This window comes from Periplaneta americana, chromosome 4 (assembly GCF_040183065.1).
Source record: "Periplaneta americana isolate PAMFEO1 chromosome 4, P.americana_PAMFEO1_priV1, whole genome shotgun sequence".
In the NCBI taxonomy this organism is placed as follows: domain Eukaryota; kingdom Metazoa; phylum Arthropoda; class Insecta; order Blattodea; family Blattidae; genus Periplaneta; species Periplaneta americana.
The window spans coordinates 41,269,845-41,286,246 of NC_091120.1; the positions used below are offsets into that span (position 1 = coordinate 41,269,845).

Genomic DNA, 16,402 nt, shown 5'->3' on the forward strand with positions numbered 1-16,402 from the left:
AGAGGTATTGCATATTTAACAAACTAGTACCTCTAAGACACCAGTCTTTTCTTCGAGGTGTTCGGTACCTGTTTTCTTGCTGTAAAAATATATAGAATTATATGATTGGAATATGACTAATGATATAATCATTATTAATGATAAATTAAATATCTTCTTCAAATGGCCTTCCTTTGGCATCCTTTAACCCATTTGGATTGATAAATTAAATATAACATGTATGAAATCTTGCTGGGAAGTGGCATTATAACAATACAACAGAATAATTTAGGTTAAAAAAGCAAACATATTAAAATCTCTGAACAGATGTCACATGAAGAATGATTTATGCTCGGCTTCTAACCTCGAATATTCGTAAGTTACATTTGAACTGCTATTTTTGCTTTTTGGTGACATGCTCTGGCTGGAACAATCTGGTTATGTGTTTTTTTTAAGGAATACAAATTTAGAATGCTTATTCTCAACAATTTTAACAATTTCCTTCATTAGGACTAATTAATTTTTTTACTTCCTCGCTGCAAAATGATTGATTTCGAGATGAAATATAACCAATTTTATTAAAATAATTAATGGTTACCATTTATAAAAATTACGCAAAATGGCATTTGACTCAGCATTGTCTCAGATTGTATGTTTTCAGAAATATTTTGCTGGAGAAATGAATTATTGTTTATATAATTATGCGTCCAATTGAAAACTTCGGTCAATAAATATAGGGCGTACAGATATCTATGCAAATTATTCTGCAAAATTAACACAAAAAAATACAAAAATTGCCAAATCATTGGAGTTTATTTTCCTTAAAATATTACTTTCCTATGGATGAAATTTCAAATGTACTGTTACATTGCGTGTTTGTTTCTCATTAAAATTAATGTAAGTCAAGTCTATGTTCTAACTGGAATTGTTGAATTCCTCTGCTATGTTGTTTTCTCCCAATGTGAATTGTATTTCTGAATTTTTATATAGAACTACGTCTTTCTTCTCATCTATGGTGGTGGGGGGAGTAATTTGGGAGTCATCACAAAAATACAACTCTCTCCTTGTTCTCTAAGTTCTCCTTGTATTCCCCTTGTTCTCTTCGTATTCCCCTTGTTCTCCTATCCTCTGGTTGTCCATGTATTTATTCGCTTCTCCTTATATTCCTCTGGTTTTTTATTTCTCTTAATCTCAGTATCTTCCCTCTTATTTTTCTTGTATTTCCCCCTATTCTCTTTGTATGCCCCTTGTTCTTCTTATATAAAAATATTAATATTCCCCTTGTTCTCCTTGTATTAAATTAGGATTCTTTATGAGATGTTGTAAAGGTGGGGACCATTTTATTACTTTATTTTCTGATTATTGAAATTACAGTATTTAATTAATTATTAATAATTTAATTCGTATTTAATTGGAATTTATACATCACCAAAATGTGTTCCCTGCTAAGAAGAAGGTTCAACAATAGGCCTAAACTTGTAGCACATACTAAACTGCAAAGCTATCAACGTTCCAGATAAAAGTGTTAATAATACAACAGACGTTTACTGAAATATTGATATTGGTATATTAGAAAACAAGTGGAAAAAATCCAATGTTCTGAGCATTTGATTAATTAATAAAGTCATTCATTCGTGTTGAGATCCCAGGGACGCATACTTGAACAGTAGAAGAAGTTATATTGGCAGTGATTGAACTGCGTATGTAGTATGTTTTTGTTGTGGATAAATACCTGCATGTCTGAATATTCTGAAATCACATGGAATATTATAAGTCGTCGTCAAAGATATAATGTTGGATATGCACATACATATTTTACTTATAAATTTGCATCCTGTTTGATTTACGTTATGAATAACCGTCAGGATGTTAAAATAATAAGTCTTTATTAAACGATAATGTGTACAAATTTGAGCCATTTTTTATTTGATACGGAGGTTTGGCTCGGGATTTTGCAGAGTGAGGGTGATTGTGGAATATTGAAACAATGATAATGGTGAAGAGAAAAATCCCTTGCATCCACTTTGTCCTCCACAAATTCATTCATGATACAGTCTGGAATCGAACCTTCAACATTTTCAGAGAGAAACCATATCACGTAATATTTGATGTTTTAGTGTTAGATTGTATTTCGGAGAGTATATAGACATATATATAGTCCACACCTGTGGAGTAACGGTCAGCGTGTCTGGCCGCGAAACCAGGTGGCCCGGGTTCGAATCCCGGTCGGGGCAAGTTACCTGGTTGAGGTTTTTTCCGGGGTTTTCCCTCAACCCAATACGAGCAAATGCTGGGTAACTTTCGGTGCTGGACCCCGGACTCATTTCACCGGCATTATCACCTTCATTTCATTCAGACGCTAAATAACCTAGATGTTGATACAGCGTCGTAAAATAACCCAATAAAATGAATAAAAAATAGACATATATATTAGATCATGTAAAATTTATTAACGGTAATGTGCAGTTTCATTTGATGTTTTTCGGTACTATATTATCGGTAAATAGTTATTATGCTAAATAAATGTTATCTTAAGATATAGAAAAAAAATTACTTTAGATTTACTGATTAAGTCACTGAAATCAGTATTATTTGCCTAGTTCTGTTTTCTTATTGTATTCAATCGGTGTGAGTATATGCATAATTTTATTTTTTGTAAATGGGGAAGTTGCATTAAAAGATAAGTGATAAGAAGAAATACGGTAGCAGGTGTCAGTACAAGAACATCTTCATATATCTGATAAGATTGTTTATTAACATATGTATTAGTGGTCTATAAAATTCACTGATAATGTAATATCAAATGATAAGATTCTAACAAGAGGGAGTGGAGGAAAAAATGTTTAAAGAAACAGTAATATGTACTTTCTCATATACTAGGGTTCTGAAAACTGCATGAAAAATATGTAATAGGCCTAAACATTGATTATGGAATATTTTCGTTCCCAGTTGTAAATGACAAACAGTCACGTACCCACCATTAGTATTAAAAAATTCTTTCCTTGTCAATATATTGTATATTTTGGGAATTTTTTTTCCTTCACATACACTAGATATACCCAAGGAGGAATTTCCATGATGTGGGAAGACTACAATGCCAATTCAATTACTATATTTTTATGTAAGAACACAAAGCAATTTCGTCATTAAATAAAACATTTTTCCTTTGAGTATCATGCTATAGGTGTTACTTTTATAAAAGTCATTGTAACTGTTTATTAGGATTAGGCCAATACCAGAACTTCGTACTCAATAGTAATACCAAAATGTAAGGTTTAACCAGTATTTATTTTTTAGCCAGTGTTGATTGAACTAAAAGGTGTCCGAGAATTAAATTTATATTGAGTTCCCTCAGAAACGTGAATCGTAATACCTAGATAATTTAATTAATACAACACAGAGAATTTCTTTATTAAAATTTATGTTCATTTATTACGCATATAGGTGTTAATTTTAGATATAATCCTTGTTATCTTGAGTCCCAATAAAGCTTTGGAAGGTAGACCACTGTTTTTGTTCTGCTGGCTGAATATATTGAAGAATCCTATTGTTCGTCACTCTGGTAAGGAGTGAGGTTATAGAATGTACAAGTGTTGATTCTGATTGTTGAATTAATTATCTTTGATGTGAGAACATTTATTTCATTCTTTCGTGCCACAGAATATCCATTGTTGAGCGGCAAAACAAAATCACGAAAACCAATTATTTTTATTCTAATAATACTTTCAAAATGCGCACTCGCAACCATTGTTGATTAAGATTCAATTAATTTAACATCAGTTTCTGCTATTTCTTTGCAAAACATCACCATTCTTACTTATGTGAAATGAGGTAATTTTATTGTATATGGAGTCAGTTATTTAAAAAAATAAAAACCAGCATACTGAGGGGTGTTATCGGTTGAAGTGCTTAATGTCACGTAGGTACAAAACTAAGCTAGATGTGAAGCGTGGATGCAAAAAAATTATGATCCTGGAAATAAGAAGAAGGCTATTGTCACTGTAAAAACAGGCAAATTGTCTTATTGAAAGGCTTCAGAGAGTTTGTAATAGACATGTAAATACTTTTGTCAGGTTGGTTATTTAATTTATTTTGTAATATTTAATATCATTGTATGTTATGTAATTAAGACTATTTGTTATGAAAGTTCAAAATAAAGCAGCAATAATTTCTGTATTTTTTTTAAACATAAAAATGTGTCTGAAATACTCCATGGAGGCAAGAACATTTATTTATAAATTTTAGTGTCCAAAATCACCCCGACTGTGGAGTGACATCAGACAGTTTTTAAATTATTGTATTATGCTCATTTCTGAACGCAAATATTGATTTCACGTTTTACTTACATGGAGATTTCAAATTGAACACTTTAATAAGAAGACGAAGTTCAAGGCAATAAAAATATTGTAGCCTAATTTTCAAACAGATTGAGAAAATGTGAACTTCAGGCAATAAGATATGTTAATCCAAGTTAATTTTTAATGTGCTTCCATCTTTTATCTCTTTCACAGGAGAGGTACGAAGTTGAATCTGACGAGAATCGTATGGAGGTAGCTCAAACCATTTACCAGAAGTATTTAGACAGAGAGGTGTGTATGTCATTGAAGAACAGTACGATAATAATGACGATTTTGTATCTTTGGAAGAAAATGGTTATGACGACTAAATATGAGATCCTTACAGTAATAATTTTCAGTCAGTTTTTTTGTATAATAGCTATTATTGTGTTCAAACATTATTTATAAAGAACACAGAGACGTAGTAAAAATTCCATCATTCTGTGTTAAGAATTTTGTGTTGTTTGCAAATGTAGCAGTGTATTCAAATATAATTCTCCAGCAAATTGCTGGTATTGGATGAAAAAATGCTTCTATGGATTTTAAATATTATTGTATGTGATGCAGATGATCATTATGATAGAAATTTCCTTGAAAGCATTGGATTGCATTGTTCGAAATCTGCTTTTGTTATTCATTACTGTGTAACTCCTTTGTTCGTGTATTATCTTCAGTTATCTCTCAGTTGATAGGGATCTTTATGTAAGTCTGTAAAAGAAATATATGGGAAATGCCTGTTATTATTCGGTTGAGAATTTTCATCATCCTGTCTGCTCTCAAAAAAGCTGAAAGTTAGAATTTATAAAACAGTTATATTACCGGTTGTTCTTTATGATTGTGAAACTTGGACTCTAACTTTGAGAGAGGAACAAAGGTTAAGGGTGTTTGAGAATAAGGTGCTTAGAAAAATGTTTGGGGCTAAGAGGGATGAAGTTATAGGAGAGTGGAGAAAGTTACACAACGCAGAACTGCACGCATTGTATTCTTCACTTAACATAATTAGGAAGACTAAATCCAGACTTGTGAGACGGGGAGGATATGTAGCACGTATGGGCGAATCCAGAAATGCATATAGAGTGTTAGTTGGGAGGCTGGAGGAAAAAAGACCTTTGGAGAGATCGAGATATAGATGGGAGGATATTATTAAAATGGATTTGAGGGAGGTGGGATATGATGGTAGAGACTGGATTAATCTTGCTCAGGATAGGGAGCGATGGAGGGCTTATGTGAGAGTGGCAATTAACCTCCGAGTTCCTTAAAAGCCATAAGCAAGTAAAAAAAAGTGGAATACTTAAGTTTTGAAGTCATTAGAGAGACGGTAATAATATTTGACAGTAAATATTCGTTCTTTAATGTAACTGAATTTTATTATGTGTGTAATAGTTATACCATAAGATTGCCACAATGTAAAATTCTCTGGTTCTCTCAGCCCTTCTTTAAGTTATGTCTCTTTCAGCTTTGAAAGTTTCATCATCGGTAGTCAAGTATTACCATGCTGGGCATTGGATCATCTGAGGTATGCGAGTTCATACCCAGTTAAGGGTGACTGATTTTAAAGGGCTATAAAACCCTTAGCATGGCTTCCTCCTGAAGTGAAGTGAAGCTTTGTGTATGTGTTATAGATTTATGGCATGTAAAAGAATCCTGATTGTACTTGTGTGTCCCATGCTGTAGATTTACAGGAAATGAAAGAACTTTGTTCTTTATAGAAGCTACAGGTAAAATTTATCAGCCAACTGTTGCTGCTGCTAATACCACTACTATTGCCACCACCATCATTACCACTACTATTACCACCATCACATTACCACCACCACCACCACTTATAAGATTTATTTATATCCTACACTGTGTTACTTTTAAATACTTGTAAATGTTGTATGAATAGTTACATATATATATAATATATTTCATATGTTTACAGGCAAATGAAGCAGTTGACGTATTAAATGCTGAAATTGTTGATCACTGTAAGGAAAAACTAGCAACTGGTAACAAGGAACTGTTTGTGGAATGTATAACAGCAGTTAAAAGTTTTTTAGCTGGAGAACCATTTCACCAGTTTGAAAACTCTATGTATTTCCATCGTTATTTGCAATGGAAATGGCTGGAAAGGTATAATACAAGAATATAATTTATTTTGGGAGTTAGCTCATGCAAAGTAAGCATAATAATAATGTAAACTGATTGTCAAAACTGAAAAATATTTTGTTGAAAATAGTAATACAAGCATACATGTATTGTTTAACGACACTCTGGACTTGTATGTAATTATGCTAAAAGTATTGCATTTTCGGAATGAATTTATAGAATTGTAGAAGGATTATTGATAAATGATTTTATTAAAGGAGTAAATGCGAAAATAAGCAACTTACAATTATAATTGAAGTACTAAACTTTGCAACAAAACATGCAAAATTTGTAGTACTTTCATGCCCAGTTGTTGGGTATTAAGATGGCCTTGGGAGTTCACATAGAATGTGTGATAATAATTAATACATATGATTTTTTTTACTTCTTTTCAGCCAACCTATTACATACAAGACCTTTAGAATGTATCGTGTACTCGGTAAGGGAGGATTTGGTGAAGTGTGCGCATGCCAAGTTCGTGCTACAGGAAAAATGTATGCATGCAAGAAATTGGAGAAAAAACGTATTAAGAAAAGAAAAGGCGAGGCAATGGTACTCATTGAAAAACAAATACTTCAAAAAATCAATTCTAGATTTGTGGTAAGTACCATATTTTTATTTTTTCTTTCTTTTAATTCCACTGGAATTACTACTGAAATTGGGACTCTGTTTGTATGTTAAGAACTGTTGATAAATTGTAGTATAATATGAGGAGCATCGTTTCAAAACGTATTATGTACAACTTACAATTCTTAAAGTGAGAAGAGACAGCACGTAATGCCGGTGCAGGTGTTACATGCTGTCTCTTCTCACTTTATAGATCTCTTGGATATGGAACAACAAGTTTTGATGGTGAAATCATTGCAATAAGGGAAAATCTCAGGAATCTTCTATGCCATATCAATAAATTTAGGAATGCAGTTATATTGTCAGACTCCAAAGCAGCTATTCTATCAATAGTCTCTAAACACACACCTTCATCTCAAACAGCAGAAATAACTAAAATGCTCTCTCAATTAATATCACTCAATAAAAGAATTGTATTCCAATGGATACCATCCCATTGTGGAATCCTGGGAAACGAGAATGCGGATGCTTTAGCAAAGAGGACAGCACTGCTACTTACAGACCTGTTACTAAATCTACGTATTACTCTGTGAAAAGATTTATTAAATCTACATACTTAGACTTCAACAAACAAAATTTAATAATACAATCCCAAGGGAAAAAATGGAACTCTCTGCATCAAAATCCACAGTTAATTCCCGATTTACCACGAAAATCGTCTGTAGCTGCATTTAGATTGGCAACAGGCCATGATTGTTTGGCCAAACACCTGCATAGAATTGGAATATATCAGTCCCCTAACTGTCCATTGTGCAACTCAAACCAAGAAATGGATTCGGAACATCTCAGAATCTGTGCTTCAGTGGCTGGTCATGATAATATCTTTGAAAAATATTGGAGTGCAAGAGGTCAAATTACTTTATTGTCAAATGCCTGGCATTAGAAAACAACAACAATTCTTTTACACGAACGACGAAAAACTGGATTACTCGTAAATTGGAGAAGTTCTCAAAACACTACACAAAATCATTTTTAAGTACTAGTTTCACAGTTTACAAATATGATGACTTGGAACCATCAGACTTCACAGCATGAAAGATAAATAAATAGAAAGAAACAAATTTAATTTCGTCCACTGGGGGACTTAATACGTTTTGAAACGATGCTCCTCATATGTAGTTACAGTGTTAGTGCTATATTCATTTGTTTTTCGATTTCGTTCAGAAACTTCTCATTCATCAGATGTCCAGGCCTTCGGTAAAAATTCAGTAAAGTGACCTGCATAACAATCATGTAAAAACTTTTTGAAGCTGATGTCATGGTAGAGTTTCGGTTCTGTGGAACACACACATCAGACCGTAGTATTAGTTTCTTAAAATGTTTGTGATAAATAACAATCTCAGTCAAAATTTTACGTAAGGCACTAGCAAATTGATTACCTCCTCAACTTGGCATTGTTTCATGCCAGCCTACATTATGTGCTGTATTACTGACAGAGCAATGAGCTATTAAATTATGTGAATTAAATTTTCTCTTGTAAAAGAAATAATATTTGATATAACTGGTTTGGGCAAAGCAAATACATTTTCTAAATCAAAACACTCTACTGCAATAGATCATAGGGTTTCTAGGTTCACATCTCTTTCTTCTTCGTTTGTTTTTTCAAAGCTGTGTGCTGATCGTATCTATTGGCATTGGAAATAGAATCTTCAAATACTTAAAACATAGGTGCACTGGAGATGGAACTATACATTGTCACTCAGATTCAACAGATGGCACTAAAACCTACGAGTTTTGTGGTGAAATATGAAGCATTTAGTGGTCTGCTTTCATGCTAAATCATAACTGAATTTATTTAAGAAATGGAGATAGAACCTTATTATAATAAGCTGACAAATTGTGTACAACATGCGTTTCAGAGGACATAGCATTGTAAGAAGTGTATCACTTTTCATGGTCTACACTTCGAAAAATGTCGTTCTGCAAAACTATCAGATTCTGAAGAATAAATTGAATTAACGAACTTTACAAACAACCTTAGTATTACGGATATTTTGAAACCCAATTAACTGTATTAAAATCATTTTGCATGGTGTTTTCCTTATTATGTAACAGTGGACTCATCAGTGGATAATGCATCTCCAGGAGGCATTTGAAGAAATAATTTATATAATCAAAAAAGGCTCTGAGTTTGTAAAATTAATCATAATTTATTTTTCTATTATTATTGAGACGAATAGAATGTCATGTATCTTCATATCTCCGTCTCTGTCTTGCCTCTGATAAAATCTTCACATTATAATCAGATTTTAGCCACCGACGTTGCTAAGTCGGTTAAGGCGCTTGCCTGCCGGTCTGAAGTTGCGCTCGGGTGCGAGTTTGATTCCTGCTTGGGCTGATTATCTGGTTGGGTTTTTTCTGAGGTTTTCCCCAACCGTAAGGTGAATGCCAGGTAATCTATGGCGAATTCTCAGCCTCATCTCGCTATCACCAATCTCATCGACACTAAATAACCTCGTAGTTGATACCAACTTAAAAAAAATTCAGATTTTTCCTGCAGAAGGTGTTGATTCCACAATTTCCGAATTTTGTTCGATGTGTGAACACTTATTCTTTTCTGATTCCTCATATTCATTAATGGTCTTTGCTCTCAGTGTTCTTCAAGGAAGATATTCTTCGACTTCACTGTCGAGAAAAGTCGAAATCTTCATCTGTGGCAGCATCTAGTTATTTTTAGGAGAAATGAATCCTACAGACATAATGATTCTAATAACTGTTTTATGTGCACTGTGCTCTTCAACGACGTCTAAAATCTGATTCACAATGAATAAATTATCATCAGGCATATGCAACGAAATGTGCACACTTTTGCATACTGTAGTGCTCACTGGGAACTAAAGTTGTTACATGATTTCACAACACTGTAGGATATACCCACAATAAAACCATTGTCATAAACTAGCTTTAAAATACAAAGTAAACATTCTGAAATGTATTTTAGTGAGATTTGAAATAATGAAGTGAGATTTAACAACAGTAATTACATTTTAGTTTCATGTAATTGTACGTGGACACACTCAAAATCACTAAAGAATTTCGCGTCTGCACTCCACGACAATTGATTTTGAAATGAATGATTGTGTCTGAGATGACTGTAACATATGTCTAGAAGAGCTTTCGTCACAAAAAATAGTGTCAACCTAATATTATGTTTATTACAATTTTTTAAAACAAACGACCATTAATGGGTTAATAAACCAAAAACCATCCCTCAAGCACCTCCCAATACTGCAGTACCAAAATTCAAACTTACCACAGAACACAACTGTATAGCAATGCACTTATAGGAATTTACAATAACCCAAATTGCTCTTTATGTGGTCAAGAAGAAGAAATGAGTGAAGACCATTTTCAAACTTATATTGCCTTACTTGCTGGATCCATAATAGAAAAATGCTGGAGAGCAAGATGTTCATTACTTCACTGATTATGACTAAGCATTAGACAACAGTAACAAGACATATGATTTTGGATTTTAATTCTGATTGCTTCATTGATAAATAATATGACATTTATTTGTATTATTTTAAAAAAATGGAGTGAATTCACGAACTTTTCATATAAAAAGCTCTAGTATTATGGATATTTTTAAGACTAATGAATTGTAATTCTAATTGTTTGTTTGTTTGTTTGTTTGTTTGTGATACAACAGGTGAGCTTGGCATATGCATATGAAACTAAAGATGCATTGTGTCTTGTGTTAACTATCATGAATGGTGGTGATCTGAAGTTTCACATTTACAACATGGGTGGGGAACCTGGCTTTGATATTCACCGATCACGCTTCTATGCTGCTGAGGTGAGTCACCAAGTTAATAACACATATCTGAAAGTGTTGCAGAATGTTGTGGACATTTGTTCTATGTACAAGAAGCCCGTCACTGATCTGTAATGTACTGGTACTAACATTTTTTTTGTGCATCATTGTCTTGTGTGGATAAAACTGGATGTCTTCACAGCGATTGAATACAGCTAAAAGCATGTAGCTACTGCAAGTTTAAATATGATAAGACAGTGAACTTGCTACTTTTATTGCTTTTCAGCTATTACAATCAATCCATACATACATAGTAACTAGTGTGCTCTCATTTTGTAACTGAAAACTTTATTATGGCAAACTTTAAGCCATATTGAAAATTGTATGTTCTAATTCTGTATACATTTATACTGAAATAAACACTTAGTGCTGAATTTGTGTTAATCATTGTTGTAGCTAATACAAATCTTGAGGCAGGTTTCATGTGACTATGTATTGAGTTTGATCTTAATAGAATGCATAATCATACAGTTCTAAAATATTGTTCTCTGTTGTCTGGAGTTAATCGTGCTTACCTTTGGACACAATTATCACTGTTCCAAGCCCATGTGAGAGTGATGGATTTTTAGGCAGGCAATATCCACGTATTGCTTCCATCAGTTGAGATAATAAAGCCATTGATCTTTTTGGTAGAATTCCTTCATATAAAAGATTCTTTTCTTACTGAATGAAAAGTAATAAAAAATGTTATTGTCCAAATGCCTAGACTAGCGGTCATCAGCACAGTGCACCCTCAGAGCAGTGTCTCTTACCCACAGATCAGAGACTGCATTATGGTGCATCTGTGGCTGCTAGTGGGTATGCTCTCTCCCTCTTCCTGCTGTACGATGGGGCACTGCTTACCTGTTACCTATTTGAGCGAGTGCCAATGGTCACTGCCCTAGACGTTTGGCAACAAGCCATTAGTTCTAAAGTAAAAAAAAAAAAAAAATTCAGCATGATTATAAGAAATATTGCAGAATTAAACTGCAATAACTCGACAATCACTAGGATGTAATTATGATACCTAAGCATTCATTTAAAGTTTGTGTGACTGTAGTCTGTATATATTTTCGTGTGGTTTTACTTTGTTTACAGTTTAATTTTTTATTTTATTATTGTAGTTGTATTTCTGGCGGTGTGGAAGAGAAGGCCTGATGGTCTTAACTAAACCAGAATAAATAAATAAATACAGAATTAAATAAAAAATACATACATACATAAGTAAATAAATAAATAAGTAAATAGATTTTTGATCTGTTTGCTATATAATATTTACAATAGTTAACAAATTTCCTTACATGGTATTCACATGTAGCCTATTACTTGAATCATGTTCAGTCAATAATCGACAGATGAAACTGGCCTAATGGTCTAATCTATAGAGTAACCAACTGTCTTATATGAAATACAATAAATAATTGCTGAAGAACGAAAACAATTATATATTTTCTTAAATTTTCAGGGAAATTTACCATGTTCTGAAAAATGTTTAACTGTGTTCAATAACTCATAATTTTTTGTGTGGAGTTTTATTCGATATTGGCAAGTAATTATTTGCAATTATTGAGTCAGTGACTAGTGACTAATGTCCAACTGCTTGAAGAGAAGAAATTGTCATAATTTGTAATGAGATCATATCATGTTCCATATATTATGTGATACAATCAGTAAGCATTTTTTTTTTTTACTTTGTATATACAAATACAGCAACAGTTTCTTTAGACATTTAATTTTAATTATTTACTTCTGGAATTAGGAGTGCTTTGTCGTCATCTCTCCTTACTTTTGGTCCTTTCTTTCTGTTCCATGTCCATGAATCCATCCTCTTTATTACAAAAGCACTTTTGGACTGTAGGAGGACAGAGTTATGTACACTTTTCAGCTATTAAATAAACTGGTAGGTATAGTCTAGTTTAATTGACACAACATATTATTCTACTGCATAATTACGTCAGTTTTAGTTAAAATAAGGTGTAATGTATTTAATATATTTTATGAATATGAAATGTTATGATAGAGGTCTGCACAGGTTCAGGTCAAGCCTGTGGTATCATAACTTACTGTTTAGTTCCACTTCGTATTTCATAACAGCATTTGTCTCATTTCTACTCTGTCTTAGACACAAAGCATTGTTTATTTGTTTTACCTGGAAGACTGGGAGATTACTATTTCTCATGCTTCTACTGGAGTAATCTCTCTCGCAACTGTTCCTGACCCTTGTGACCTCTGGCCTCTGTTTTATCTCCTAGTTTTCGGGTTTGGGGTTTGACTCGGGTTGATAATTATAAACTAATCTCGGGTTTTGGGTCGGGTTCAGGTCTGGTTCAACCCGGCCTGTGCAGACCTTTATTTTAGGAGTAATAACATAATTTCAGGTACAAATCTTGAATTTAATTGCCATTATATATTTGTCATTTTATGTAAGTACGTATATGCTTCACATCACAGTTCAGGAGTAATTACAGAAAAACTTGTAAAATATAGTAGACCTCACTACTATGGAATTCACTTCCCCATTGGTGGTAGAGTGTGAATATTTGTGTAGAAAATTAATGCTTGTACAAATAACAACAGGAGGTAAAAATGTTCATTATCTCTCATCATTTCTTTGTTACGAGTGAATGTAGTACTTGTTGCAATGGAGATCTAAAGATGTTTTTAAAATTAAGATACCGTAAAGTGGGGTGACTTTGAACTCCGAGGTGACTTTGAACAGTAATTTAGCGCCTTTCTAAATTAAATGCTGTACCCAATTGCGAAGAAACTGAACTAATTTATTGACAATTTAAACAGTTTTTTCGCAATTGGGTACAGCAATTAATTTAGAAAGGCGCTAAATTACTGTTCAAAGTCACCTCACTTTACGGTAAGAAAATAGAAATTATTTAAAGATGCGAGATTTTAAAATATTGTGGGACTGTACACAAATTTTCAAATTAATTAATAATAAAAGTTGAAAAATTAAATTGATGATTTGTTACGACATTTAATTTGAAGTTGTAATGTGTATGTATTTTGGAGATGGTCTGAGTTAATGGAATTGAAGTCATATTGATTAAAGGGTCATTAGTAGCAGTGTATTATTTTGTTTTATTTACATACCAACTAATACCTGCTTTTTTATTTTTTGCTGTGCTTTGGTCAAATTTTTACACCATGACAGTTCATTATCCTATTTTTATTTTCCGAATTATCCACTGCTTTATATCGTTTTATAGTGCTTAAAATCGACGACTTCATTTCACTTTTAAATTTTATCCTTATCGGTCTGTAATTAATGCTTGGAGTTCTTGCAAAAAAAAAAAAAAAAAAGGCTTTACAATCTCAAAATACTTGTGCAGAAAGACATTAATATGAGAATTATTTTTTTCTTTTCTAAAATCTCGAGATCTATTATTAAAGGATTCTGCTTTGCTACTTGAATAACGTTTGTAAAAATAAGCAAGTTTTATACAGTTTGTAAAATTATATCTGGTATTGAAATTGATTATAATCTGCTGATTGTTTGCTCGACTATCATTTCAAAGAAACTGGTCATTAGTAAAAAAAAAGTGCTTATTAGTTACTGAAGAGCATCATAGATTTACAACTTCACCTCAAGAGAAAGAGGTTCATCTCCTTTATATACTGTAAGATTGTGATGGACAGAAAGAATAGGGGTTATTTTGCTTTACCCTGTTCTTGTTTTGTTACCTTTACAACTATCTACAACTCAGACCAGCATCTTTTGTTTAAAAGGGCTGTTAAATAAGCATAATTTCTTAATAAAGAACTGCAGGTTGCTTCTCTGTTGAAAGTGCAATAATCTTGATGCATATGACTATTACACAATGCTTATGTATCAGGTATCTGTGTTCACTGAGTAGTAATCTAAAATTACATTTGGATAATATTAATTCTTTTTTTTTTTTCAGGTTCTTTGTGGACTGGAACATCTTCATGTTCAAGGCATTGTATACCGTGACTGCAAACCTGAAAACATACTTTTGGATGATCATGGCCATGTTCGTATCTCAGATTTAGGTTTGGCTGTGGAAATACCTGAGGGTGAAATGGTTCGAGGAAGAGTGGGAACTGTGGGATACATGGGTAAGTGAGCTCATTGTTTTCGACTTTTTTTATTGTATAGAGAACATGGCCTTCTTTATCCAGGTTTTTTCTTTCTTCTGTACTTTTCCCTATCCATTCAGTCCAATCTTCCAGTCTTTCTCTCATTCCTGTTCTGATTTCTTGCATCCATGAGTTTCGAGGACTACCTTTATTTTTTTTTTACCAGGTGTGCTCCATTCCATCTCCTTTCTGGTTAATCTTTCCTCTTGCATTCTTCTCACTTGTCCATACAAATTCAGTTGCTTGTACAAAGACAGGTGTTGTAATTCATGATTGTTTGATTTTGTCAGAGAATGAAATGAAGAAATTAACCTGCAGAGGTGTATATTTTATTTTACAGCTCCAGAAGTAATAGACAATGAGAAATATACATTTAGTCCTGATTGGTTCAGCTTCGGTTGTTTGATATATGAAATGATAGAAGGACAGGCGCCTTTTCGTGCACGGAAAGAGAAGGTAAGCATATTTAATTTAAAAGTGCAGTAATTGATTAAATATAACATCTGATCTCTTTAAATGTACGTACGTATGTATGTATGTATGTATGTATGTATGTATGTATGTATGTATGTATGTATGTATGTAGTCTTTTTGACTGATGTGTGAATTTAAAAAAAAGTTATGCTTTGATGTATGATGAATTTGATATCGAATGTGTTATATTCACACGCTTCCAAGTTTTTATAGCTTCACTTTTTGTGATTGATTTTGGAATTAAGAATTTTATGTTACTTTAATTTTTTTATGAATATATATGGTTATTATAAATTAACTAACATATTTTAAATTAATATAATTGTCAAAAAATTGAGCAATCAACATGAACTAAGCAGCAATGAAGGGTGCTAACGGAATTTAGTTTGTACACGTGGATTGTGTTCATATTTACAATTCAAGAGTCCACTGCAAGAATGATGGATGTCACTTTTCTTGTCGAAAATGAACCATGACTGTCAATGCATAGCTTAAGACATATAGAATTTACATAGAGAGTTATTTGGCATTAACACTGATAGTCATTGTCCAGTAATGATCGGAAAATCACAGTTAAGCTTTGAGCGCTAAGTATTTCAAACTTTCAATTGCTTCTCCTGCAAAATGTATTCCAAATGACATCCATCATTCTTGCAGTGGACTCTCTTATTGTGAATAAAGTGGGCCACTTATGTCCACAGTATTCGAGATAACCATTCTGGTTCAGTTTCCATCTGAGCTAATACATTTACTGGAAAGTTGTATCTCTTTTCATAATCAATTTCCTTCACTTCATACATAATTTGCAGTTTATGAGAACACCTTTTTGGAGGTTTGGACATAGCATAGGACTATGGTGTTCCCCCCCCCCCCCCCCCCCCACTAACAACTGATTCAGTAGATGGCTGCTACAATATGCTCACCACATGCTTAATATCTCAAATTT

At 32.9% G+C, this 16,402-nt stretch overlaps 1 protein-coding gene across 3 annotated transcripts in view; it reads left to right on the forward strand.

Moving 5' to 3' along the window:
• Nucleotides 1-16,402, forward strand: part of Gprk2 (G protein-coupled receptor kinase 2) — a 101,219-nt gene that overhangs the window by 61,805 nt on the left and 23,012 nt on the right. For all 3 annotated transcript variants that reach the window (XM_069823237.1, XM_069823238.1, XM_069823235.1), the window contains exons 5-10: nucleotides 4,491-4,568; nucleotides 6,241-6,431; nucleotides 6,842-7,046; nucleotides 10,726-10,872; nucleotides 14,787-14,961; nucleotides 15,323-15,438. In XM_069823237.1, coding sequence (XP_069679338.1) covers nucleotides 4,491-4,568; nucleotides 6,241-6,431; nucleotides 6,842-7,046; nucleotides 10,726-10,872; nucleotides 14,787-14,961; nucleotides 15,323-15,438 — 912 coding nt within the window. The remainder of the gene's footprint in view (nucleotides 1-4,490; nucleotides 4,569-6,240; nucleotides 6,432-6,841; nucleotides 7,047-10,725; nucleotides 10,873-14,786; nucleotides 14,962-15,322; nucleotides 15,439-16,402) is intronic.